The sequence below is a fragment of the Labrus bergylta genome, chromosome 1 (assembly GCF_963930695.1).
Source record: "Labrus bergylta chromosome 1, fLabBer1.1, whole genome shotgun sequence".
Taxonomy (NCBI): domain Eukaryota; kingdom Metazoa; phylum Chordata; class Actinopteri; order Labriformes; family Labridae; genus Labrus; species Labrus bergylta.
The window spans coordinates 21,376,316-21,403,915 of NC_089195.1; the positions used below are offsets into that span (position 1 = coordinate 21,376,316).

The following is a 27,600-nucleotide window of genomic DNA, read 5'->3' on the forward strand; positions in this document are numbered from 1 at the left end:
ACACCAGGCCTGAAATGTAAATAAAGTCATTTAAACAAATCTGTAACAACTCTCTTGAACAAGGGATCACAAGAGTACCTTAAAAGCCAAGATATTTGTAATCAGAGAAGAAATACGCTTACAGAGATTGGCAACTGATCGTGGTATTGGCATCCTTTATCTGTATCTGCACCAAATATTGGTAATGGCATCCAATATCAGAAATAAGGACTCAAGTTTCAGACTTGGACTTGAGTAAGTTGCACACAAATGTGACTTGAGACTTGATTCAGACTCAAAGTTTGGGACTAATGCCCGATCTTTTTTTATTTTGCATTATCATTATGAGTTGAATGTTATTCATTCCCATTATGTGTAACCTTTCACATCTGGTGTGTGAGCAGCCACTCTCTACATATGACACCATGGCAAACTCATCACCTGCAGATGCTAAAGTCAGGACCGGGTTAATGCATAGGCAATATAAGCAGTCTCCTAAAGGAACCCACTTTCAGGAGGGGCGCTGCCCAAAACTCCAAATGATTTCAAGAAACCCTTTATGATGTCATACAGTACAGGAAACTTCTCATTGCTCCTCTGTCTCACCAAAACCACTCCATTACTACACAATGTGACGAGCAGAAAGAGATTTTCACTGAGAGATAAAAAAAAGAAAACTGCTCTACTTCATTCTTCATAATACATGCATAATACACAGCATGAGTCTTTTTCTTTTTGCTAGCATATCCCTTTACATTTCTAAATTCCAGAATTCGGACTTGCAGCCAGTACTTTTTTAGCAGACGCTTTTTACAGGAAATGACTACAATGAGTATGCACAGTAGCAAATTGCTTTTCAAGCCTGAAAACTATCTTTTCAGCCTGAGAATATTTCAGGAGGAGGAATTTGACCCCTGAATCTCCCTCTTCCTTCTTTGGTAACAGCTCTGCTCTGCAACATCAAAAGAGACCTAAATCACTAAATCAGTTTTGACCACATGACCAAGAGAAATATTTGTGTGTTTAGCCAAAGAGAGGATGAACTTGTAACAGTGTGGGGGTGAACTGAGGAAATATGTCTTGAGTGTTTGTTTATTTATTTTTAGCTAAAGCCTGCATATCAAATCTGCTTGATCCAAACCAAAATAAAGTGGACCCTCTTGGTTTATTTTCTTTTGTCCCACTCACTTGTCCTTTCTTTTTGGTGTGTAATTTAGATTTTTCTCTGCCCTCGCATAATAGTGATTTTTTTTCACATGTGAAAAAAAAGCCTGAAGTAATTAAAGTATAATGTTTGTTCATCTGCAAAATTGTGATGCTTCAAAACAAGGCTGTGAATCCTCCTACTTAACTCCAATGAAATTCCCCTGGTGTAAAGTTTTTCATACCTTATTTGTATATTGAAAATAGCAATACATCTCAAACATTCCATTAAACCATATGGTTTTTTAAATCAAGAAGGCATTAAGCTCCAACTGTTAACCATCATTGACAAGCCGGGTTGTTGGCACTGCCAGACGGTTATAGCCACAGATTAAGGTGCTGGCACGCAGCTCTGCCTGCCTCCCGTGCTCTCAGTGCACTGTTAGCAAGGTGTAATCTCCCCCTGAAAAGGCCACTTGTCTCACAGCTTTTAGCACATGGTCAAAGCCCGCCACTGTCCTTTTTTCTCTTCATACAAAATGTCTATGCAAAAAGGGGGCACAAAGCTCTAGTGTGTTAACTGCAGGAACACAACTCCAGCTGTATTCTTGGATATACAACACAAGCACAGTTAACTTTGTGCATCACCATTAAAAAAACAAAGCATACAAAAAGTATTGAATTAAAAAGCTCTGGTTTTCTAAAGTACTTCAGCTGTAAACAGAAATGAGTCTAGAACTGCAGAGTCCAATAATATTACTGAAGCATTTTAATCAAGGGCTTCAGAAACAGCAATACAGTACACTTAGCTAGCAGCTGCCTGTCAGCTGTAAATTAACGGTAGATTGAGGCACAGAGCATTTAACAGAAGAAGCTAACTTTCAGCTTATGCCGCTAGTTTATTGTATTAATGCAGCTTATTCAGACAGTACTCTTTATCATAATAGCTCATTGTTTTTTATTATTCACTGTTTGTGGCAACAAAAGGTCCCCGTCATGTTTCTGAGCATTCCGATTACTAAAATTAGCAGTCTGTGTTGTTGTCAGCCAACTCCATTATTCCTTATTGATAACAAAAGTAATCAGCTGTGGGCAAAAATGTAATGTAATGTGACGACAATGTAAGTCAAATATTAAAATTAAATTCATAGTAACACCTGGATTAAAAGAACTTAATGAGTAACATGTATTTATGTTTTTAGTGAATCAAGCAATCGGCTTATACTTCTTCACTGACATCAATGGAACCTCATTAAAGAAATTAAGAATAGGATTATATAATGCTTTGATACATACAAATAACATTATTGATTTCTCAATTGTGGTTTTCAACCGGTGTATCCTCAGGACCCATCATCAACACAATAATGACAATGTGCGTCACAAATTTGTGATTTTTGATTTTGAATTCTTGACCGACCAGATTTATTTAATGAAAAATATTGCAGTTTGGATGTCAGATGGTATAAAATATCTGACAGTATAAGAGACAGAACAAAACCAACATGCTTTAAAAGCACCACTTTTTGACACAACTTTTTGCTATAGGCCCACATTCACGACTCATGAATATTGATCTCAAACCCACTTTTGGGTCCCAACCCACCAGATGAGAACCATACGTTACAGTTATTATGCTTAAATTGTTTGTTTTTATCACAAAATTACTGAGGGGAATCTTTAACTTAAATTTGCCAGATGGACAGTAATGACTAAAATTAATGCTTAATAGTCTGCTTCTCAATGAGAAAAAAAACAAACTGCTCTATAACATTTCAGTCATATGACCTTTTTGAAGGGATACAATGTCAGCTTGTTGTGTTAACATCTTGTTGTGTTGCTGATTTAAAGTTATAGTCCTTATAAAGGTTTTAACTGCATCTGCCTCATTTCCATCTGTAACTGGTCACACAATGAATTGTCTCTCCTTGCATCTTATTTAAGCTACACAGCAGAGAGTTATCAGTACAGTAGTAGATTCATTTTGCTGAGTCCAGGTCAGTATTGATGTCCTGTCACCCCTGGGGACCACTTATAGTGAGAAGAGATCTGAGTCAGCACTTACTGAGCACTAGCCAGTGATGAAACACTCATACCATCAGTTTACACTGAAATAAAAAAAAAAGTTACAATGGTTATGTCGATAATTACACAACAGTTGCAGCTGACAGTGCATGCTTTCAATGGGGATAAGAAGAGGAATTCCATTATTTTCAGAATTGAGTATTTTTTTCCTTTCCTACAGGATTTATTTATCACAATCAGGACAAAAAAGTGTCACATATTCTTTGGGAGCTACATCTTGCTACAGCAAAATAACAGTGACAGCTTGTTGTGCCGCACCTAAAACAACTGTCACCTTCTGTGCAGTTAGAAAAATTGTGTTGTCATCTTGGAAATATGTGTTCATGTTCTCATAAAAGAAGAAAATCTGATACATCCATGTTATTTTATATCATTTTCTGTTCTGTGTTCTCTCTGGCCCATCATTGAAAGCAATATTCCCCTCCTCCCTGCTCCTTCAAGCTAAGAAGTAATAACTTATGTGAGCTAAGAGCAAGCTGTGTGTCAAAGCTGACACCAGTAGCAAGGCTGGGCGTCTGACCTCCAAACATCATTGGTCAGCAATCTGGGGAGGGGGAGATATACTGCAGTGTCTTTTTTTCTGCAGAGGACGGAGAGAACATGCTACTGCACGGCTGCTTCTGCCTGCCTGCCTGCAGCACTCCTTGTATGTACATCATTTCCCCCTTTTTCATTACTAAAATCTCTTAATCACTGTATTTACCCAATTTCATCTTCACAAGCCTTATGTAAAGATGAAACAAGGGGATTAGCCCCGCCTCTTCTTAAAATGTCAGTGCAAAGTCAAGCTAACAAAAACTAAATTTACGTCTACTGCCTGCTTTTAGGCATAATTACTCCAGTCTTTGTTTCGCTAAATTAAGCTGCACATTTTCACAGCAGATGCCCAGATAATGCACTGCTGTGGGACGAACACTTCACTCATTGGATAACTCCATTAGCTTCTTAAAGGGGAATAAATACATGGACAGATACAGCGCAAGATACATGAACACAATGTTGTTTTTGCCACCTTAAACTGTGATGTCAATTCTAATCCAGATGATATAATTTCTACTGCTATAGCTTTTCTCCTGACAATGTCATTGACACAACACAGTCTGGGTTTGATACGCTGCAGATCTCTCTTAAAAAAAAGATAAGCATTAAATTCTGGCAAAACTAAATGTATGCTATTTTGCTGGTCAACAAAAAGTATCTAGACTCCTGCAAACATCCAAACCCAGCATGTTTCTGAAATCAAAACTGTAAAATGTAACAAATACGTTGTACTCTATATTGGTAACAGACTGGCATTTAAAAACAAATGTGCTCTTTATACTTGTAGAAAAAATCTAAAGTATACTGTTCTGATACTGGGAATGATTTCTGGGACCTTTAACTCTTTTTAATCTCATTGGGCGCCACGCTTCATCACATGCCATACATTTCTCACACGTCGTTGCATTTTACATGACAGCTGGAATGGTCCTCTCTCACTTACGGGAGGGAGGAGAAGTGTGGCAAAAACTACCTCATAACCTCAGCTCTCCGTTTACCTTTAAACATATTAAAAATTTAAAAAATTGAATCATAGTTTTCTGTTGAAAATCTGAGTATACTGAGTGTCTGAAAACATTAATAATGCAGGTACGGTGTGAGGGAATGTACAGGATTACACAACATACTGTAGGTTAACATCCACTATGTATAGCAGAGAAGAGCAAAGAGGCAGAACTCACCTTTCATTTCGAGTCATTCCAACGCTCCACCGATTCAATTTGCAAATGAGGGAGAGCAGATTATTTATCACAGGCGTAATGATACAGAAAGTTAGATCACACACTGTCATTAATGGAGCTGCTGCGCCCCTTTGCAGTTATCCCTTTTGCATGAGGGAATTCTATCACATGTATGCATGACATTCTCTAGCCACACTCAGGCTTAGTGAAACATGTTCAGGGATGCCTGGCACTCAGTCCACAGCACAGTAGGGGTGTTTCTACCTACTTTTAATCCCCTCACTCCAGTGTCAAGTTGTATTCCCTTAGGAGCATCTGATTTGCACCTCGTTCCTTTTAGCTTTCATGAATCTGTTTTCCTCTTTCTGTTGACAGTGCACTGCATAATTTAGCCAATAATAGAGCAGAGCTGCAATTCCCTCCTTCACCATTTACTCAGACTCTTCCTATACCCATGCACTTTTGCCCTCTGATTATTTTATAGCTGTGTGTCCTTCAGAAAGATCCTAAATCGTATCTTTATCACATTTTTGACCTGATCCCATCTATAGCATATATACTATGTTAGCTTTCTCCACATAGGTCTTCAGTAATGTAACCATTGGCACAAAGCCTGATAAGCTGCATCAGCTTACTACTGAGCTAAACCAATCAGGGTGACTATTGAAGGAATGACCTGCTGCAATAATCTGAAGGAGGGACAAACAGAACAGAGGGACAAATAAAAGGTGTATGGCTGTGTTGGTATGACTAATGAGAATTGGGTGTTGTTTCCTGATTAGAATATTGAAGAATCACCAACATGCAAGGTCACAGAGACAGGGTCCTACTTCTATAAATCTCCACGTGATCAATATTACGGTAAAGAGAATGTGTAAGAGGGATGAAAATTGTTAAATAGGGTGTTAGGTTGTTACCATGATTCTATTACACAAAATTACCCATAATCAAGAAAACAGTATTTGCATACAGGCTTATTTGCGTGTGGTCATGTATAAAACAAGAATAAGAGTAAACATCCATGCTAGTTGATGCTAATTGCAGCATGCTTACATGCTTACGTGAACACAAACATGCTTTTGCAATACAAAGGAGGGAATGGTGGTCACAGTTTCAGCATGGAACGCTCCAGGTAAAAGACAGGTGCTCTTGAAGATTATATTTTTAAGGGAGGGAAGCCACTAGGCTATCTTCAGGGATACTTGCTTTGAGACAAAGATACAGTTAAAAAGGCCTTAATCAATCAGAGCTTGTATCTTATAAACAACCCAGAAACAAATAGGAAAAATGCCAACCAGTTTGGTCCGAGCAGGGTCTTATTCAGGGAGTGACTGAGTGTCAAGACCAAGGGAAAGGTGAGGTCATCTTATATCACCACTTGACTCCTGCCAGGCCACTTAATGATGTAAGTGGACCTCAACTTTCACTCCGTCTTGACACTTCTGAAACACACCCAGATGGAAACCGGCCAGGCAAAAAAATGTATTAAGTGATATGCAGTGATCATCATTAAAGGCCTTTAACTTAATCCTTGTCACTAAATGAGACATGCCTGAATGTTGCCTCGTGGCTTTTCTCCCTAAAAACACGCTTATGTTAAATGGGTAGGCCTACAGTATGTTAATATACTTTGGCCTATACTTACTGTTGGCGCGCTAACATTTGCAAACATTTAGCACTAATACAAATGAACAACTGAGTATGGAAATGTTATTGGATTTTCAGGTATTGGTGGTCAAAATTAAAGATTAAAATGTAATGTTGGCCTCTTGATGACACTGAATAAAAGTTCAGGGCACCAGAAGAAGTCATCCTCTTAGTAAACAAGTATATTGCATGGCACCAAATATTTCGGGACTACATCTCATAGCAAGAAAAAATAAACATATCAACTCATGGTGACACCAAAGGGAAATCAGAGGATGCACTATTTCTTTGAACCTTGAATATCTGTCTGGCAGATTTCACGCAAATCTGTCGGTCAGTTGTCAAGTTATGTCCCTTTGAACCACAGATATCATCGGGTACTGGATACTTGTTGGGCTCTGCTATGTGACAGCTGATGTCAGGCTCATTAACACGCTGTGGCTCAAAGTGGTCGTCAGTTTGATATGATGAAAGTTTTGATTTGACACCAAGGATTTCAAAGTGAGAAAGATGCCAAGTGAGTGAACTGTCAACAGGAGTTTTAAAGCAAGAAAAAAAGTACTTCATATCGTTTGAAGTGAAATGGACAATGGGTAAAATACTTTAAAGGATGATAACAATAATAAAATGACAAATCATTACCCATGATCATTACACCACATTGTGTTCCTTTCTGCTTTCAGAAATGATGGGTTTGATCTACGGTAGTTCCAATTAACAACTACTTTAGCCCCAGCAGCAAGTTCATTTCTGCTTTTACATGCTGACCTATTTAGTGGGTTTGGCCGTATGATTATCATTAGTTTTATTGGTGTATGAAGTGTCTCAGAAATGTGCTTTATTTATAGCCGAGAGCTGTAAAATGATACACCTTTAGATAAATTAGCTTCTACAGTGTACTATATCTAAGGAGACGTGCCTTTTATGTAAGATTGAGTCATATCAGGATAGTAATTTCTGAGATCCCTAATCGTCCCTATAACACTTGCTTGTCCTTCAAGAGGTTTTTCTTTGTATCATTTGTGACTCTTGTACACGATCAATAGACTTGTTCAGTAGATGGATTTTTAAGGATGCCCTGCTGCAAGGTAATGTCCTGATTTTGTCTTATTTTTACACATTGCTTTTAATGTCTAAAATATTGGTAGAAATACAACTATTACGTATTAATTATGCATTCTTACCTGTAGCCATTTATTTTATCCACCTGGAGAATGCCACTCCAGATACCCCTGGTGATTTTGTGGATAATTCTCACTCACATTCTCATGTAATTAAATACTTTTTTTTCCTCATTTAAATTTTTGTGAATAAATATAGTTTTCAAAATAAGATACAGATAAACTTTTGATTTTTTTTTTTGCCACAGAATTTGTTACAAATGAACCGCATTGTGCTTATGCACATGTTTAAAAGTAAGTGATAAACAGCATCCCAGAGTGATTTTTGCTCAGCCCTTAACTAGCTCAATAATAACATTTTACTGCCCTCTAGTGGTTATTATCAAATAACAGTTTAGCTTGCTCCAGTTTCCCTTGTCTTGTGTACTTAATTAGGCCGTGACAAGTTACGTGATGTGATAAAACTATAAAGAATTGAACATGATCTTGTGACTTGAAAGATGTATTCAACTTTGCCCCAAGGAGTAGGCCAGGGTATGAAAACCAACCCTGACTCAGGACTTCTGAAGTGCACTTGAGAAATTACAAAGAAAGGACTTTGAAGTTTGATGTCACTGGGAATATCTCAGATTTCCCCCCCATTCGTGTATCTAAACGTGACTGTCAGAATAAAAGTATTCATTGTCAGCATACCTGGGTGTGGTGTATAAAGGTTTTAAATAATTCAGTAAAGCAGATTTTCTTTTCTCTAGATCTATCTATTATATTTTTAAATAAGCATGTTATGAATTAAGTTAGCTACTGTCACAAAACCCCTATGAATATGTTACTAATCGGAGCCCTTTAGGGAACCATGTAAAGGTGAGTGAAATTCTCACTTCCATCTACCATAGTAAGAAAATGTTAAGCTATTTTGGATGGTTACATGCTCATAACATATCATGAAAATTAAGAAGTGTGACCAAAACCTCTGTGCCAATTTTACTAATAAAAACTTAAGAGAACATGAAAAAAGTGGTGCCAGAATTGTATCGGCTTTATTTCCCTTCCTGAAAAAGGCTATCAGTGCAAAGTACATTGCAAGATGATATGTGCAAATATATAGGCCTATAAAAAAAAAAAAAACTAGATTGAATCTCCTGGCATTTCTGAGCAAATCTTTGCCTACCCTTTTTTTGAAGGGTGACTCAGACAAGTTCATTCTTGTAGAAAAACTAAAACATTATAGCTAACTCAGAAGTCAAACAATTGAGAATAAGAAACTTTCAGAATAAACTATTCCTGAATTGAAATAGCCTACAATTTCACAATATGAACAACGATTTAGGATATAGTCTATTCGTAGATTTACGGTATTACGGTGGCGTTTCTTCTAGCGGGACGTTTTGGTATCTCTAACATTGGACAGTGACTGTTTACAAATGTATCAACGTGGTGCTCTCCCTTTGAGTCAGTCAGACACAGAATTTCACGAAAACGCATTTGTAATAGAGTGTAATAGACTGATACGGTCTATGATGTAACCATACATATTGAGATGTAAACACATGGGTGTTAGAGATATTACGGTAGACCACAGTGCCTTCCTTCAGGTAAAACGCAGGTTGTCTCACTCGACCGCACCTCACCTCACCTCACCTCACCGGAATTACAAGATTATTTCTAGGCTATTTGTTGGACGGTCGTATATTACAACTCCTCAAACTATTCCTCCTGCATGAAATAGTTAATTTTTCCAGTGGCTTCAGACTGTGCAGTAGTGAAACTGCGAATGTCTCATTTCCGTATTTTCCTGCTTTGTTTGTAGGTTTGTACAGCGCATCTCTTCTTCTTCTTTAGAGTCTTCTTTCTAACCGTGGTGCTGCAGGAAGTCAATGTGTGAAGTCTTAGAAGTTTATAGAAACGGTCAACACTCAACCGAGACAACATTTGGTAAGATCTCTGCACATTTTGTATGAAACTTATCAGCTCTTCTTAACGCAGTCGTGCAAAAGCAGGCTTACGGGACAACTTCGCTCATGTGAGTGCGTCCTTACACTGGTTTAGCTGACATTGCTTTCGTCCTATTTTCAAATAGCATATAGGCTACCAGTAGGCCTAATGCGTATGTGACAATTATAAGTCCCTGTTGACGGGTTTTTTTCTTCTAATTCATACTGTAAGTTGTAATGTCAGAGAGAGAGACAAGAATGATAACTTGCTTGTTACTAAGAAAGAAAACATTGAAGCAGCACATCTGTATTTCTGCTGTACGGGATTGCTGCCAACAAACTTTTGTTTTGTTGTTTATGCAGTCCTAATCCTATCCTATCAGAGCTACTCGTATCAATATTTTATATTAACCATAAAACAAATGACTTTGTACCATCTAACTGTCTGAGAAATGTAAGCATCCTTAATCCAATGTTTTGTTTTTACATCTTCTCTGTTTTGAGTGACTCTCTCTTCTCTTATTAACCTCCTTCCAAGCTTTTTTAATTAATTTATTTTTATATTTCTAATCTTTAATACATCTGCTTAATGCTTACTGGCCATAACCAAGAGCAGTCAAGTCATCAGCAGCTAGCTGATGAATATAAAGTGTGGCTTTTAGCAGGTTAGAGAATCAGTCCACACAAAAACAGAAAGCTAAATTAGACATTTGCCAGAAACTAGACAAAACCTTTCAGATTGTTGCTTAGTTTGTGTCTCATCAGTAAGCAGGTAACTGTCAGCAGCCCCTGAATGGCGAAACAGGTCAATTTATATAGGTTGATGACTAGTAAGTAACAATTTGATATCTTTTGTGTAAACAGGTTTTTTCAAACAATGTGTGCCTCTACTGATTCCCATCTCCTCCTGGCGATCATCATTATCATGTGTTATTTGATGACGGGACCGCACAACAGCGTGGCTTCCCAGAAGAAGACCTCCTGCCAAGTGGAAGATGGCAGAGCTGACTGCAGCCATCTCAGCCTCAGTGTGATCCCTCCGGACCTTCCCAGGGACATCAGCAGCCTGGATATGTCTCACAACAGAATAGTAAAGATCTCCCCTGGGTCCCTAACACGCTATAGAGGCCTGCTGCACCTTGATGTCAGTTACAACAGTGTCACAAAGCTGGATGAGGGTTTGTGCCGGACGCTGCCTCTGCTGGAAACACTCAACATGGGACATAATGAATTGCATTTGCTGAAGAAAGAGGATCTCAGCCATTGCAGCAATCTGACAGGGTTGAATTTGGCTAGTAACAGGCTCAAGCTACAAGGAGAGCCATTCTCTGCACTGCAGGTACAGGGAACAAATTGATGATATGTATCAGTAATAACAGTAGAGAAATTTTAAAAAGATCTTAAGATCTATGGTGCTATTATGATGCAATGAGAGAAATACTACTGTGAAATTATGAGGAATTTTTATTTTTGAAAATGTTCTTATTTTCAGAGTTTATAAAAAAAGTATGTCTTGCTTACAAGATATGAGATTGTCATACTATTTGCATCTTATTTGGAATGAAGTAGATGCTTTTGCTCAAGAATTCAAGTGTGACTCAAGTATCAAAGCACAATTTTTGAGTATTTTTGATTTTGATGAGTCTTGCTATTTCATACTACTTTTCACTTCCTCTGTGCTATATTGAAGAAATTCAGCTTGAAGCTGGTAGATTACACTGTTAAAATGCTGCTTACATGTTAGTGAATCAGTCATAATTAAAGGCTTACATAATATAGTCCGTAATATTCTAATATGCATAATTTTAACTTTCACTTCAATGCTTAATTTTAAAAAGGTAAGGTCTACAATACGTAGCATTACGATGTGAACACAACAAAAGTACAAAAAGGTTTCGTTTCTTGTTGTTTCATTGTTCTTCATTACCATTCACTACTGCATTAGATAACTCTTTTTTTCATTCCTTCACAGAGCCTGAAGTATCTCGACATTTCCTCAAACAAACTACAGTCAGCCAAGCTGGGCTCTCAGCCTCAGCTGCCCAGCCTGCAGAAGTTCAATCTGGCCTTCAACGACTTCACCACTCTGAAGGCTAATGACTTTTTCTACCTTAACAACTCGTCCTTTTTAAAGCTCCTCAACCTGTCGTCTGTGTCTCTTAAAAAAGTAAGACACTTACCTTTAAAAGGGGGAAATGAAAGTGTGTTAAGTTGGAATCACAAGGCAAACAATCATTGAAGCAACGCACTCTCAGTGGTCTGTTTTGTTTCCCTTTTTGGTCTCACTAAAATATCTGTTTTTTTTTCTTGCAGTTGGAGTCTGGTTGCTTTAAGCCCATTTCAGGCCTGCGTGTTTTAATCATGGATGGAAGCAACACAGGTACTCTGGTGATCACTAAACTCTGCTCCGAGCTGTCTGGAACAGCTATTGATGCCCTGTCGCTTCGGATGATGAAGCTAGTCACACTTACAAACACTACCTTTAAAGGGCTGCAGAAAACCAATCTTACTTTGCTCGATCTCTCTCATAATGGCATGGGTAAAATAGAAGGAGGCTCATTTCATTGGCTCTCCAGGCTTCAGACTCTTATTTTGGCGGAGAACAACATCAAACACTTGACCAAGGGAACATTTCAAGGGCTTAAAAGCTTGAAAAAACTCCAGATGACAAAAGCTCTAGTGAAAGGTCATACTTCCTCCACCCCGATCATTGACGATTTCTCCTTCCAAACATTAAGCAACGTGGAGAGTTTGATATTGAGCCACACTGCGATACGGGAAATCACTGAGCACACATTTACAGGCTTGACGAGCCTTAAAGAACTCGATTTGAGCTGGAGTAGTTGTACATCTCTCAAAAACATCAACAACAAGACCTTCGCGTCACTAGAAGGATCACCTCTCCTCAAACTCAATCTGTCTGCAACAGCTTTGAGTCATATTAATCCTGGGAGCTTTTCTATGTTGAAGAACCTCACTGTTCTTCTCCTGGATTTTAACTACATTAAGCAAACTCTCACCGGCAAAGAGTTTGAAGGACTGGATCAAATCCAAGAGATCCACATGTACAACAACCACCAAAAAGTCGTTCTAAGCGCAACGTCCTTTTTTTATGTGCCAAATCTTCGGGTCCTGACTCTGGGAAAAAGTCTCAACTGGACAGCCTCAAACTTGGAACCGTCTCCGTTCAATCACCTGCCCAACCTGACCCTCCTGGATCTTAGCAACAACAATGCCGCTAAAATCAAAGAAAGCACTTTCCAGGGCCTCGTGAACCTAAAGGTGCTAAAGCTCCAGCACAATAACTTGGCTCGTGTGTGGAAGAGTGCCAACCTAGGTGGGCCAGTGTTGTTTCTCAAAGGGTTACCGAGCTTGACCACCCTTCTGCTGGACAGTAACGGCCTGGACGAGATTCCAGCAAAGGCTCTGAGAGGGTTGGGCAGCCTTGGTGAACTGAGCCTCGCGAACAATCTCCTCAACAGTCTCAAGAACTCCATTTTTGATGGTCTGACCACACTGCGAGTTTTAAATTTGCAGAAGAATTTGATCACAACTGTGAGGCCTGAAGTGTTTAAAACTCCTTTGAGCAACATCAGCCTGCTCAACATGGAGAAAAACCCATTCGACTGCACCTGTGAGAGCATCCTGTGGTTTGTGAATTGGTTAAATCACACGAACATGAGCAGTGTGTTCGGCCAAAAGGAGCAGTACATGTGCAACACACCGGTGGCTTACTTTAACCAATCCGTCATGAAATTTGATGTGCTGTCATGCAAAGATATGACCCCATTTCAGGCGCTGTACATACTGAGCAGCACGGCTGTCCTCATGCTGATGGTAACTGCACTTCTGGTTCGCTTCCACGGCTGGAGGATTCAATTTTATTGGAACATATTGATCAATCGCACGTTAGGATTGAGCGACGCCTCAGTTGAAGAGGGAAGGAACTTTGAATATGATGCCTATGTCATACATTCAGAGGAAGACCGCAGCTGGGTGGAGAGAAGGATGGTCCCATTGGAGAACGACAATTGTGTGTTTTGTTTGCAGCATCGTGATTCAATACCTGGAGTGTCGCAGCTTGAGTCCATTTTGGATAACATGAGGAATTCCAGGAAGATCTTGTTTGTTGTCACTGAAAGGCTGCTCAACGATCCCTGGTGTAGAAGGTAAATCCAACACACACTGCGTTATTTATACATTGTAGATTAAGTTAGGGAATAATGCCTAGTGAAGGGACCATTATCAGGAATTTTTGGACTAGGTGGAGACCAGAACCATCAGACATGCAGCAAAACAACGGCTGCTTCCACAGAGTCCATAAATTCCAGCTCAAAAGATATTATTCCTCTAGAATGAACTCCCCACTAAAAAAAACAAGACCATTATGTTTGTTCTCAGGCTTTTTGCAATTTAAAAACTAAAGATTTAAACAAGCCAAACCTCTTAGGGTGGGCTCTCAATTATGACTTAGCAAGGGAAGGTAGTGCCAGTCTGCACTGCAGGTCCTTAGGTGCTTCCATTTGTCTATGACAAAGACATCAGTATGCTAGCAAGATTCAAATTTTAGTCAAGTAGTAAGTAAGCTAAATTATTTTTTTTTAGCACATCTAAAAACAAACAGTTGAGAGAAGTTCCGATACAAAGTAAAAACGCTATAACAAAAACCAATAATTACGTTATAATTACATTAATTTGTTAATTAATTACATTCCCAGGACATTTGATTATTAAGGCATACAATTCACATGAGATAAATATTATTTGAAAGTATGTTTTAGGACAAAACTAGCTATTTAACCAGCATAGCTATTTTTCCATAAATCAACTAAGATTTGAATAAACTATTGACTGGTCATGTTTACAGTTTGATGCCACCTCATATTCTGATTCTGATAGCAAGTTGAAAAACAAACAGCCTCACTAAGATAACAGTGGAAGTGTCCTTTTAGCAGCTGGTGTGTACCTAGTGCCACCTCGTGCTGTATAAGGGAGGAGGCTCTAAAGAACTTCTCTCTGGGTTTTTAAATCTACTCAGTCAATCAATCTTTATTTGTATAGCACCAGTTTATAACAAATGTTATCTCAAGGCACTTAACCAGAAGAGCAGGTTTAGAACTTACTCTTTGTTTTATTATTTACAAAGACCCAACATTAATCCATCATGAGTACACACCATTTAACACCACCAAACAACATTGAACAAAGTGATAGTGGTAACAGCCTTTTAACTGGCAGAAACCTGTGAATAGTTTCTCCCTCTTCACCTCTCCTTCTTATTTGGCTCTTGAGCTGCATCACAGCTATTAAAGTCGCCAGATTCTCCAAACAGATTGAAAGAAATATTGAAGTTCCTCACTGTTGTACCTAGATGTTAGCTTATGAACCGATTTGATTAAATAGTACAAAGTTTAACCAGAACTGCTTCATAGGAGTCCCAGTTGTCAGGAATGAATCGACATCCTTCATCCAATCAGAATCCAGAGCATGATTAAATCCATGTGCAGTTCTGATGATGTGTAGTATATACTGTCTTTGTTGAATAACTACTTGTGCTGTACATACATTCCAAATATGTGAAATCTCAAACTTGTCTCTCTGCCCTCCTACCCCCCTTTTCCTTTCCTTTCCTAGATTTATAGCCCAACAAGCACTCCATCAGGTCATTGAAGACAGCAGGGACTCTGTGGTTCTGGTCTTCCTGCAGGACGTCCACGACTACAAGTTATCCCGCTCGCTCTTCCTCCGCAGGGGAATGTTGCGTCCATGCTGTGTCCTGGACTGGCCGGTCCATAAGGAGAGGGTGCCGGCCTTTCACCAGAAGCTCCTCATAGCATTAGGCATGACTAATCGATTGCAAGAGTGACTGTATCCTATTTAGAACAATTGGAAAATTCTCTTTGCAAAAAAACAATTCTTGAAGTTTATTGTCAGATTTCTTAATTGTGGTTTGTTTTGTCCTCTGTTAAGATTGTATGTCAGTGTTATGTATATATTGAGTTTTATTGTCACGTCTGTCCATTTTATCGCACAGCAACAAAATGAAAGAAGACATATCAGTACAGTTGGTTTGATGTAGCCTCAAGACTTTTAGAAGTTCATCAGAAGACAAGTTTTGGATACTTCATCTTTACGTCAGGAAAAATTTAGATTGTAGACACTGGGATTACCTTTTATATGTAGCTTTATAAAGCAAGAAAATCTATAAAAATATTAAATATTTCTGATAGATTGTTTATGGGGATTCAGTTAAAGGGACTGTTACACATTTGAGGCATACAACTCATGTTTTTTTATGTATTTTTAAATAAAGTTCAACGAAAGTTGTTTGACCGGCCTTATTGATTCTGTTATTGTATATTTAATATGCAGTATTTTATTTATTTAACCTTCATTTAACCAGGTAATAATTGAGATCAAGATCTCTTTCAGAAGGGTGACCTGGCCAATAGGGCACCAGCACACATCATAATAAATACAACATGATTAAGAAACAGTTTACGAACAATAAGTGAAGAAAAAACAACAATTACAATGTACAAATTGTTTTGCATGTAAAGTGCAGAGTATTGATGACAGATTACAATTCAGAAAGACAGGCACTGTCCAATTGTCTCGCGTTTTTTGTATTTTAAGATCAAGCCAAAGGCTTCAAGTGAAATGAGATCTGCCAGTTTCAAGTCATTTTGGAGAAAGTTCCATGCAGAGGAAGCAGCAAAACTAAGCGCTCTTTAGACAGTTTAAAAACATCACAGGAACACAAGGCATAGTGGCTTCTGGTTCTTTCAAGGTATGAACATAAGTAAGACGGATCCAAACCAAGAAGAGCTTTATAAATAACACTCAGCCAGTGACCTGCACACCTTCAAGGATGGCCAGGGCCAAGGATCAGATTTAGTGTATAGGTCACACTGATGAGTAATGCACGTCTACAACAATTATAAAATACCTGAAGAAAAAAAAAACATACTCAGTTTTAGTAGTTACATGTTTGTTTTTGTTTTATAATCAAAGAATCAGAAGTACAAGACCGAGTACTGAATCAACCATCAGCAACGCCATCTTTGCTCAATGTGGTTGCCCTTAGGAACACTATGACCCTGTAATAAATGGTAAATTACTCATGAAGAACTTTTTGAAAGTGATATATCTCAGTGTTGGTGGAAGACCGTTACTTTGAAAACAATACTTTTACTGAAAAAGAACATTTTTGAAAAATCACCTACATTTTGTTGAGCAAAACAACCTTTATTTTCTGTAAGAGCAGAAATATAATCTTTTCACATGTATGCATACTGTGTCATCCAGCGACATCTTGTGGTTACAGTAAGAAACTACACCTTTTTTGATCAGAGCTTTAATAGCACTGGGACTTTGCTATGGACAGGTCTGATAATGCTTTAAAAAAATAAAATCATGCAATCATGATGAAGATCTTCAATATTTAACCTTTATTATGTTTGCTTTATCACTTGGCACATAACAGGACATATTCTATGTGAGTAAAGAAATAAAGAAAATGATCCATGGGTAAGGGATAGGTTAAGTTAAAGTGGCAGGTAAACGTTTTTTATCTTTACTATTCTTTTAAATTCTACAAGTAAAAAAGGTTTAGCGGTTTGATAAAAAAGAAATTGTTCTTTTGAATGCTTGTTGATTTTTACCTGCAACCCTTAAAACAAGTAAAGCTAGGTAATAAACTGCAAACAAATACTCTATTATTGATCAGACTGTGTGCACATTAAAACACCATTATGTATTCAATATGGTGAGAAATGTTGTATTTTCTTAATAGAAACTGTCACCTAATGGATTATTTCAATAGTTATTATTCAGACACTTCAACAGATGTCTCTTTGGTTTGCTCGTATCTTCCATAGACTCTAAACACTGCATGTAAATTTACACGAAATGACCGTGATCTAAAAACACTTAAGTGAGATTCAAATAAGCAGTGAGTACAGTATGTCATTCTTCTTTTCTTGAATCCCTCAATTAAACAACTTTTATACGCAAGGTTTTTGTTTTGTTTTGTTTTTTTCCCGCCTTTATTGACAAATTTAGAACATACAAAAAATATTTATACAAAATCTAAACATGCAACAGCAAAACACTAAATACACAGGAACAAGTTAATTCAAACATAAATCAAGACTAGGGGGGATTATATATAAAAATAAATAAATAAAATTCAAACTTTTCCAAAAGTATACATTACATCAGGCAAATGTAAACAGACAACAGTCTGGAGCAAGGACAAAAACATTCAGTGAGGGCCAGAAATCAATCAGAATTTCGACAAGTCAGCTCTAATCTTTCTAGCAATCCTGCTAGATTTCATTTTTTTCAGAGATAAGTAAAAATATTTGAAATCATTTATGAACCAGTCAAAGGAGGATTCGCTGCTTCTCCACTTACTACAGTGAATATGATATTTACTCAAAAGTAAAATTTTTATAGGCAAGGTGATGAGCCGGCCGACTGTCCCGGCAATGTAAACAAAGTGTAGATGCTAGGTGTAGTGCTAGGAAAACTCGGAAAGCATCACAGACAGCAGGACTCGGGTGTCACACTCATTGTAGACAGTCATGACTCACAGAGTTATTTTCAGAGGATATATTTGATTTCTGCTTCATTTAAGTGTGAAAAATCGCATATTCTTAATAAGGAACTTAATGCAGTGCCAAATCGCTGCATTAAGTTCCTTATTGTCTGCAATAAGAGCATAAAAGCATAAATATCTTTATTTTGTGAGCATAAAAGAGCTTTTTTTAATAAACAAATCCTACAACATAAGCTTCTTAATGTGAGAAACGTAATTGTTGAAATAAAGGCAATTGTCTGTCCTCTCTGCTTCCTCCTTCAGCCTGACTCTGCAAGTTAAAGACAAACAGGTCAGTGTGACTTAAGTTACTCTGTGAAGCATTCAGGATAATTCAAAACACATTATTTATGCACCATGCAGGTCATTCATTCTGCCAAAAAGTGTCACATTTGTTAAAAAAAAATGTTTTCATAATTTTGTCGTTATGGTATCTAGTTATACCTTTAGCTATTTTATTCCCCCACATGTTGGTGGAAATAAAATTTTCTTCTTCACAGTGTAAGAAATATTGAGGAGGAACAAAAATAATTGTTTTAAAAAAAATACAGCGATCAACTCATTTAATTAAGCTCATAAATGTAGGTTATTTTCTTCAGAGAACAAATACAATTCATAGACCAACATCAGCATTCTATCTGCAGCCCTGATGATTGGTGTTTGTTAGAGAGATGTTGATCGGCAGCATTTAGACACAAGACACATTATATTCGCCCTCTAAATAAAACTTATCAGGGTTACAAATGTAATAGTTGTGCTTACTGAAGACCTTGTCCAATCTGAATGAAACACTTATAGTCGAGAGTTTTTACATTTTGTATTTTCATTAATGAAGGACAATTCAATTTGAGTTCATATGAAGTTAAAAAAAAAGTACTCACAACCTTTAATAAATACAAATATCAAATCTAACTCGTCAATCCCCCCAATATTGTAGTCTTATCACAAAAGTTAAGACCTGTTGCATTCATACAATAAGCTGCATACAGAGAAACATGTTATTCATTAACCAATCAGGCTGGATGTGATCTGGCAGTGCGCTGACAAATACCAGACAAGGAGAGAACATGTAGGACCTTCAGTCAGGGCCAGTCAGCTTTCATCAGGTAAATAATTAACATTCATATCATATGATTTGTGTACATGTTTACAACTCAGTCTGTGTTTGCTGAACTTTATGTTAATGTTTATCTTTATCACACCCCTTATAAAGCTTGTCTCTTATTTCATTCTATAGCTTCCTCTGACAGGCTCAAGAGCAATAAAAGACAACAAACACAGTGTGGGCGCCTTTGACCCAGTAAACTGATTGACAGCAGAGAAAAGGGAGGTTCTAAAGCAGAGGAAACACGCCACACGTTACGGTCAATGCACACAAGACCAGCCTGGTAGTGGTATTGAATCACACGCACAAACTGCACATGGACACAGTAGAACAAAGATGGTAGTTTTACTAGGCAGTTACACGATTCCTTTCCTTGGAGTCAGCGTCTTCATTGCTGCTCTCATCTACATCACCTACACGCTGCTCAGCGATTACCTCCGCAAATGGTTTGAGATGAAGCCAATCCCTCAGGTGGAAGGGACATATCCCTTCATTGGAAACGCGCTGCAGTTTAAAACCAATGCAGGAGGTAAGAAAATAATCCAACATGCTGCTGCAGGAGGAGGAAAACACTACATTTCATGTGAAAAGGGAACTTATTTGATGTTGCCCACTTCAATATGTTTTATTGCATAAATATTTTTTGGTTGGTTTCAGAATTCTTTCGTCAAATCGAAGATTATACCCGAGAGTTTGCTGATGCACCGCTGCTCAAATTATGGATTGGACCAGTACCTTTCGTGATTCTGTTTCATGCTGAAACTGTTGAGGTAAGTCTCCAAATTTACATTTCAACAAGTCTGCAAACAGCTGTCATTGGTAAATATTTCCATGCTCTTTATTGAAGATATGTTTGTCATGCAACAAGTTATATCACTGACACAAAGTGATAAGTGGTAATAAAAAGTTCAACCCAGGTCCAAGCTATTCTGCATGACAACTAGAGTTGGCCTTGACCTTGCCTCTGTCAACACAGTGTCAACACAGTCTGTTTGGGATTTCATTTGCAACATCTACACTCAAAAAAATGTGTTGACTGACAACATTACAACTCTTTCTTCCAATGTTTTGTTTTGTTTTCTGCAGCCCATTGTGACTAACCCTGTTCACATGGAAAAAGCTGTTGTATACAACTTCCTGCACCCTTGGCTGGGCACCGGTCTTCTTACCAGGTTTGTACACTCGGGTTCACCTTTCTCATTATATTGTAAGCCTGACAGTGATGATCATGAATGAAAAAAGTCCAATCTAACAAACAACTCTTCCAAAACGATATCGACATAAACCAATGGAAATAATAAGACCAACTCTATGTCCAATATGCATACTGTTGACTAGGTCTAACCTCGGAATTGAGTGTTTTTGTATGATCACACATATTTTCAAAAATGCATTGCAAAATCAAGCACGCAGAAAAAAAAATGTTTTGTAATTTAAACTCCCTAGGAGTAAGTATAGAAAGTATACAGTAGTCTATTATTTAATTGTTTTAATATTTGAGATATAGTTTTGTGCCTGAGGTAGGAAAAGGGTCATGAGTCATTACATTTAATATGGTGCAAAGTGGGGTGTGATTCTAACAGAAGTCTTTTTGTCAAATTCAGTAAATAAATAATACATTATATCTGGTAGATGTTTGAACACAGCGCTGGTTCTGTGAAAGGGAAACAACAGTTGCCTTTCCACTAATGGTCCCCAGGACTTTAAGACCCAGGGGATACAACTTCTCAAGCGATTTACTGTTTCTTCTGCAGATTGGTGTCTTTGTTACGACCAACATCTAAAAACTTGTTAAGTGTGAGAAAATGAGTCTGCTGATGTCAGAAATGTCTTTTGAATTGTACATTCACAAATGTTCAGAGTTGCAATTGCAACCCAAAGTCCCTGGTCTCTGGTGAAAAAGCCCCCTGTGCTCCAACCTCTGCAGCATGCTCTTCCTGTTCCACGTCTTAAAATAGTCCTAAAACGCAAAAAGAAATGACCTTGACAACTGGTTCAAAATGTTTTACTTGCCATGACATGTGACTCTGATCGCAGAGATTAAATGACTGTCAATGTTGCAGTTACTAGCGATAATGCTTTAATACATGCTCTAATCGCCTTCTCTAGACTTCGGCTTCAACACCTATATAAATGCTTTATTATCACATTTGCGTCAGCAGGTATTAGAAGATAAAAACAAAACATGCAACCTATATTTTCACATCAGTCAGAAAAATAGATTCCTCTCATGAGGGCTAACCTGACCTCTGGCTGCAGATATCAGAACTCCATCCTGCTGCCTAGTTGTTAAAGTCTTTTCCCTAGCGTGTTCCTTTTATACATTGACTTGGGGAACTGAGCCTTTTAAGAAGCAATGAAAATGAGCTGTATTTGTTTGGCTGTTCAAAACATTTGGTTAATATCCCGAAGGTTGTTTTAAATTCAATATAAGGCAGACATTTGTTAGAAATTTGTGATTGAAAATTATGTGATTTGAGAGAGATCTGAGATTTGATCAGCCAATGTCTTAATGTCTTCTTTTCATAATTCTCCATCCTATAGAATCTGTACTGTATACCTTTTACAACCTTTGATGTCTTGTTATCTGATCAGCACTGGGAGTAAGTGGCGTCAGCGGAGAAAGATGTTGACTCCCACCTTCCACTTCTCCATCCTGGCGGACTTCTTGGAGGTCATGAACGAGCAGGCGGAGATCCTGGTGGAGAAGCTCGACAAGAAGGTGGGCAAGGGTTCCTTCAACTGTTTCAGTCACATAACCCTGTGTGCATTGGACATCATCTGTGGTAAGCACTAAACATTTTCATTTGAATGCTTATTGTTCAGTCGAATGGATGATTTTGAGTAAAAAAATATGACTTTACTCGTTAAAAATGTTTTTTTCTCAGAGACCGCAATGGGAAAGAAAATTTACGCTCAGAGTAATTCTGATTCTGAGTATGTGAAGAGCGTTTACAAGTGAGTTCTCTTCATTTGCTATCTTACACATAGAGATACAGTTTATTGAATTAACAATTATTTCATGCTTTGGTCTTCTTCCTAACGCTCCTAACAGAATGAGTGACATCATCAGCCGCAGACAGAGGACACCATGGTTCTGGTCTGACTTAGTGTACTACTACTTTGGTGAGGGCAAGGAGCATAACAGGATACTCAAGGTCCTACACTCTTTTACTTACAAAGTGAGTGCAAGAATAAAAGAGTATAATTATTGTTAAAGGTGCATTGTCATTGTCCCTGCTGTAAAAGTAACTGTCGGCATCGAATCCTCATTTTCGTCTCAGGTGATAAATGAAAGAGCAGAGAACGTTTCCAACAGTGAATCAGACAGCGACTCTGACGACGGCACAAAGAAAAGACGAGCCTTTCTGGACATGCTCCTGAAGACCACAGATGAAGAGGGCAACGGGATGAGCCACCAGGACATTCAGGAGGAGGTGGACACCTTTATGTTCGAGGTTAGTGGTTAAAAAAACTACGAGTGATAATGACTTAAAGATGAATCATTTTTCTATTCTGTTTCAACAATGGATCAAATGAAAGTTTGAACTGAAAAACAGGTGCACATAGTGACAAACAAAGTGAAAACTATGAGCTGATACTGCAGTTTCCTCCATCTCCACTGGTTAATTCAGATTTTTTCTATCCATTTCTCATTTTAACAGAAGTAGGCAGCTGATATAAGCCTCAAATGTGTGACATATCTGGGCAAACTTTCACTAATATATGGTGGTCCTGAAGGTCAAAACGCAACATTTAAAAAAGACAACAGTCCCAGAAAATATTTCAGAAAACACAGAAGAAAAGCTCCATCAAACCAAACTACCTTTCACCAAGCACATTTAAAAAAACACGTCAACATTTCAGAGAAACTCAGCAACAAAAAACGTTACAATATTTCACAAAACACTAAAAAGTCAACATTTCAATTCAAAAGGACTTAAAAAAAAACACATTTCACAAAATATTTTGAGAATTGCCGTGTTTGTTTTTTGAAGTATTATGTTTTGTGAAATGTTTGTTTTGTGGAATGTTTTGAGAAATACAGTTTTTTGACCCTTACAGCCACCGTATATGATAAGATAATAAATACTTTATTTCATTGATGAAATTAGGTTGTCACAGCAGTTTACTATAGAGGGCAAAGGTAGTCGGCAATATGTAACAAAAAGTGTAAAGACAACACAGTGATTAAATACAAGGAGAAGGATATAATGAAAATAATACTGATAATAAAAATAGATACACGATGTACACTTTGTATGATTAGCTGTAAGATAAGCCCGTGAACATTATGTGTAGCTCAGCCTGGTGTTTCCCTTGGGAGTTGGTGGAAACCTAAAGCGCTAAAAACAGAATCAACATTGTGACTTATTTTCTTTAGTCATACATCCAGCATTTTCCCAGAGCTGTTTCTCTGTGTGTCTACACAGTTATCATTTAAACGTCTCATTTCAGTTCAAGTTGCCGCTTTTGTCCCCGCTGCCTCAGGTAGCCGAAACTAAGAAATTATAAATAACCAGTGCAGCTTTTAAAGATGTTAAGTCATTGTTTGTTTTTTTGTATTTAAATTCTGTCTTTTTATAGGGACATGACACTACAGCGGCCTCTATGAACTGGGCCGTACATCTGCTGGGCTCTCACCCTGAGGCGCACCGCAAAGTTCAACAAGAGCTTGAGGAGGTGTTCGGTAATATGCTCTCTCCCTGGTCACTTCACACCTTCTCACTTTCATGACATCATATATTTTCCTGCCTGAAGGCCTTTTGACTAATCTCTGCTCAGACTCATTTGTTCATTTCAAGTCAAGGGGAGCTTACACATGGATAAAAGCTGTGGAAATCCGTGCCAAAATACATGGAGAATAATTGAATTTCATGTCACTGCGTGTGTATATAACTTCATTCCTGGATGCATTTTTTTCCATGACGTAAGCTGGCTGCTCTTGTTGCAATAACAGATGCTAAGTCAGTGCGAGAGGAGGACCTGAACTTGTCCTTCCAAGCATTTAAACAGTAATTTGTTCTGTTAATAATTGTTGATTTATTATGTTTATTTATCCTCAAATGCCCATACTGTAAAAATGATTGCATGGGAACTCTGAACTTGTGTCTTATTGAATATCATGACATATCTATGGGGTGTGTAATTTAAACCATACAGTACTAATAAACTCTTATCTTCTGTATAAAGTTGAGAATATGTCACAGATATTAAAGCATACATGTAGGAGAAAGTGCAACAGCAGGAGTCTGGGGCACAAAATTAATCTCTGTTTGTGTGCAAAGGTCCGTCTGAGCGGCATGCCACAGCAGAGGACCTGAAGAAACTGAAATACCTGGATTGTGTCATCAAGGAGGCACTGCGGCTGTTCCCCTCTGTGCCTTTCTTTGCCCGCTACATCCGTGAAGACTGCCATATCAGTGAGTTACAGATGGGTGACGTCAACTGAATGAAACATTCATTTGTTGTGTGTAAATCCCCCCTAGGCGATGTTTAAAAAAAAATAAGAGGCCAAGGGAGGCCAGGCTTCCTCTGTTATTTTTCAATTGAAAATAGTTTTCCTTGTCAAATAAGATTTATTGCCTGGTAATGTTTCAGCAGATTTTTACAATTTGTAAATTAAGGGCACCAATGGATTGCAGTAAGTCATTATGGATAATATCCTTATGTTCTTCAGAATGATCAATGGCCTCATGTATATCTGTGAATGATCACTTCCTCTTTACACAGAACTTTAAGTAGCATTTGAAATGTTTAAAGGTGCACTATGTAGTTTGGAAGAGAAATTTAAAATATGAAGAAGTGTACAGATTCTGTGGTATATCTTCATAATTATACACAAACTGTTTTCAGAGTAAATTTTGGTCCCTTGAACACTGTTTGAAGATAAAATGATAAACAAGAAGTTATGGTTGGGGGCCGGCTACAGTGAAACTGTAACTCTCCTGGTAGCTTTTTAGCTCCAAACAGTGTTCCAGGGAACCATTTTTTTGTGTATTCAGTTCAGAAAATATAGCATAGAATTGTTTCACTTCTCCAACTTTCAAATTTCACCACCAAAACTCCATAATGTAAGTTTAAAGTTAAACAATGCTAATTAAGTAGGGCCTTTGTTGTGGTCCACAGACAAGGTCACAATTACACACAAATGACATTTGCTGGCAGTTTTGTATCATAACGTAACACAAATCAATGTAACATAAGGTAAGTAAAATGTAAATGTTACCACTAAGGATTGTAGGACAATGTGAAATCACCTAAAATAACATAAAGTTGCCTTCCATGACCCGAGGTGACGTGATGTAACATTATGTAAATTAACACAGTGTGGTGTCAACAATTTATTAGAAAAACGTTTCAGTCCCTCTGAACCCATTTCAAGTGTGTTCTGTCAATTCAGTCCTAAATGGATTTATGAAAAGTGGACATTTTTTAAGCCTTAATCCAAACAAGTATTCGTGTCATGCAACTGTAAGCAACAGTTCTGGGATGTTGAGGCATGAATAATAAATTCAACTCTGCACCAGTGGTCATAAACTCAGTTTTTGTGATCTAAAGGCATCTGCATATATTAGAAGATTATTAAAGGAACATATTTCCCACAATTAGCAGGACATTTTTTTGTTCCTGTAGATGGTTTTAAGGTGCCAAAAGGTGCCAATGCCGTCATCATCCCCTACGCCCTCCATCGTGACCCGCGGTACTTCCCTGAGCCCGAGGAGTTCAGACCTGAACGCTTCCTGCCTGAGAATTCAGTGGGAAGACCTCCTTATGCTTACATCCCCTTCTCTGCTGGACTCCGCAACTGTATCGGTAAGAAATGTATCAGTAAAAACAGGACAGGTTCAATTTGTAGTTAACTGGATCTGTATAAGTGCACATATTCCAAATTTCATTGAGGCTTTTAAATCTGTGTTTTTGCATTGACCAATGTTCTAATGCTACTCAGGTCAGCGTTTTGCACTGATGGAAGAAAAGGTGATCTTGTCATCCATTCTACGTAACTTTAACATCGAAGCCTGTCAGACACGTGAGGAGCTGCAACCAGTAGGAGAGCTCATCCTGCGACCAGAGAATGGCATCTGGATCAAGCTGGAAAAGAGGAAACTCCAAACTTTATAAAACAAGGAGCTTTTTCCTTTATTTTTCTCTTATTCAATGTTTGTCCCAGGCAATGTAATGTTTTCTAAATAACCTTGGAGAGGTCAGGGAGAGTAGTGACCTCTATGTTTGGGTTTTAGAAATTTCTCATCATCTTTGACATCGTAATTACAAAAAGTAAGCCTTATGAAAATAAAGTGTTCTATTCATATCATTGTTAGTTTTAGACAAAAAGCTGTATGAGGCAATAAACTTTCTCTGTCCATCATCAGTTGTGTGCCATTTTTGTTTCCCGCAAACTGTTTTTAACACAAACATTAACTGTCCAAAGATATCTTCAATTGGTAATTTTCAAACTCTATTTCCCCACCCACGCCACACCCTTATAATGAATAGCTCTTTTGCTATATTTTGTGCATTTGCTTCATTTTTCAACACTGGTTGCCACATGGTATTGACTAAGACTGGGTAAAACATGAAAAATACTAGATCCTGATGCAGTAGACAGCTATTTTCGTTTCCCCCTTAATTCGGGGCTGTTAACTGCTGCATATGTTAACTCTTTCATGACAGTATTCCTAAACTGTCTTCTCTGGTAACCTTCATACCACGCGACTCAGCTGACTGGGTTGTGTGTTTGTAATAGACACTAATCACCAGTTCAATCAGTTCAGGATTTCAAACAACTAATGACATTTGAATCCACCTCAGTGTTTTTTCTTTATTATCTGACATTTGGGGACATTTGCTCTGTACGATTGGTACCGTCTGTTCTCCAGTTTGAGATGCTGACAGGGTCATTACCATTCCAGGGAAAAGATCGAAAAGAAACAATGGCACTTACTCTAAAGTAAGTCTAATTTCCACTCTCATATTTTTTTTATAGAGGATAGAGTCGGTAATCAGGTAGAATGGGGAATGACATGCAGGAAAGGAGCGATGGGATTCGAACCCGGGCTTCACTTGGAGGACCACAGCCTCCATACATGGGGCGTGCGCACTAACCACTTCGCTGCTTAGTGCTTACAAAAAAAAAGTTACACCAACTTTCTGGAAAAAAAAGTTTGAAGGAAGAATGTGCGACTTTTTGATCCAGTAGATGTCGTTCTTGAGCACCAGCATTAAACCAAAACAAACTGCTGTTTGGCGACACCGCCGCTAT

At 38.0% G+C, this 27,600-nt stretch overlaps 3 protein-coding genes across 5 annotated transcripts in view; 2 read left to right on the forward strand and 1 right to left on the reverse strand.

The window, feature by feature from the left end:
* The window catches only part of sorbs2a (sorbin and SH3 domain containing 2a), a 65,284-nt gene extending 60,285 nt beyond the window's left edge, over window positions 1-4,999 (reverse strand). Inside the window, exon 1 of one of the 2 annotated variants that reach the window (XM_065956494.1) lies at window positions 4,929-4,999. The gene's annotated coding sequence lies outside the window, so the exon portion shown is untranslated. The remainder of the gene's footprint in view (window positions 1-4,928) is intronic. The other variant, XM_065956459.1, reaches the window with a different exon arrangement.
* Window positions 5,000-9,286: 4,287 nt separating this feature from the next.
* tlr3 (toll-like receptor 3) lies at window positions 9,287-15,964 on the forward strand. 2 transcript variants are annotated; one of them, XM_020639732.3, is made up of 5 exons: window positions 9,287-9,628; window positions 10,492-10,966; window positions 11,600-11,794; window positions 11,941-13,796; window positions 15,262-15,964. In XM_020639732.3, exons 2-5 carry the CDS (start codon window positions 10,505-10,507, stop codon window positions 15,491-15,493), a joined length of 2,745 nt encoding a protein of 914 aa, XP_020495388.2. In that variant the 5' UTR covers window positions 9,287-9,628; window positions 10,492-10,504; the 3' UTR covers window positions 15,494-15,964. The 2 variants fall into 2 exon arrangements, with proteins under 2 accessions (XP_020495388.2, XP_020495387.2); XM_020639731.3 differs by lacking the exon at window positions 9,287-9,628 and adding an exon at window positions 9,695-9,716.
* A 3,253-nt stretch (window positions 15,965-19,217) lies between these two features.
* cyp4v2a (cytochrome P450, family 4, subfamily V, member 2a) lies at window positions 19,218-26,709 on the forward strand. The gene is made up of 12 exons (XM_020660904.3): window positions 19,218-19,335; window positions 19,467-19,863; window positions 19,992-20,104; window positions 20,421-20,506; window positions 21,930-22,120; window positions 22,223-22,292; window positions 22,390-22,516; window positions 22,619-22,792; window positions 23,922-24,024; window positions 24,623-24,757; window positions 25,971-26,150; window positions 26,287-26,709. The coding sequence occupies exons 2-12, from the start codon at window positions 19,671-19,673 to the stop codon at window positions 26,457-26,459; spliced, it is 1,545 nt and encodes a 514-aa protein (XP_020516560.2). The 5' UTR covers window positions 19,218-19,335; window positions 19,467-19,670; the 3' UTR covers window positions 26,460-26,709.
* The last annotated feature ends 891 nt before the right edge of the window (window positions 26,710-27,600 follow it).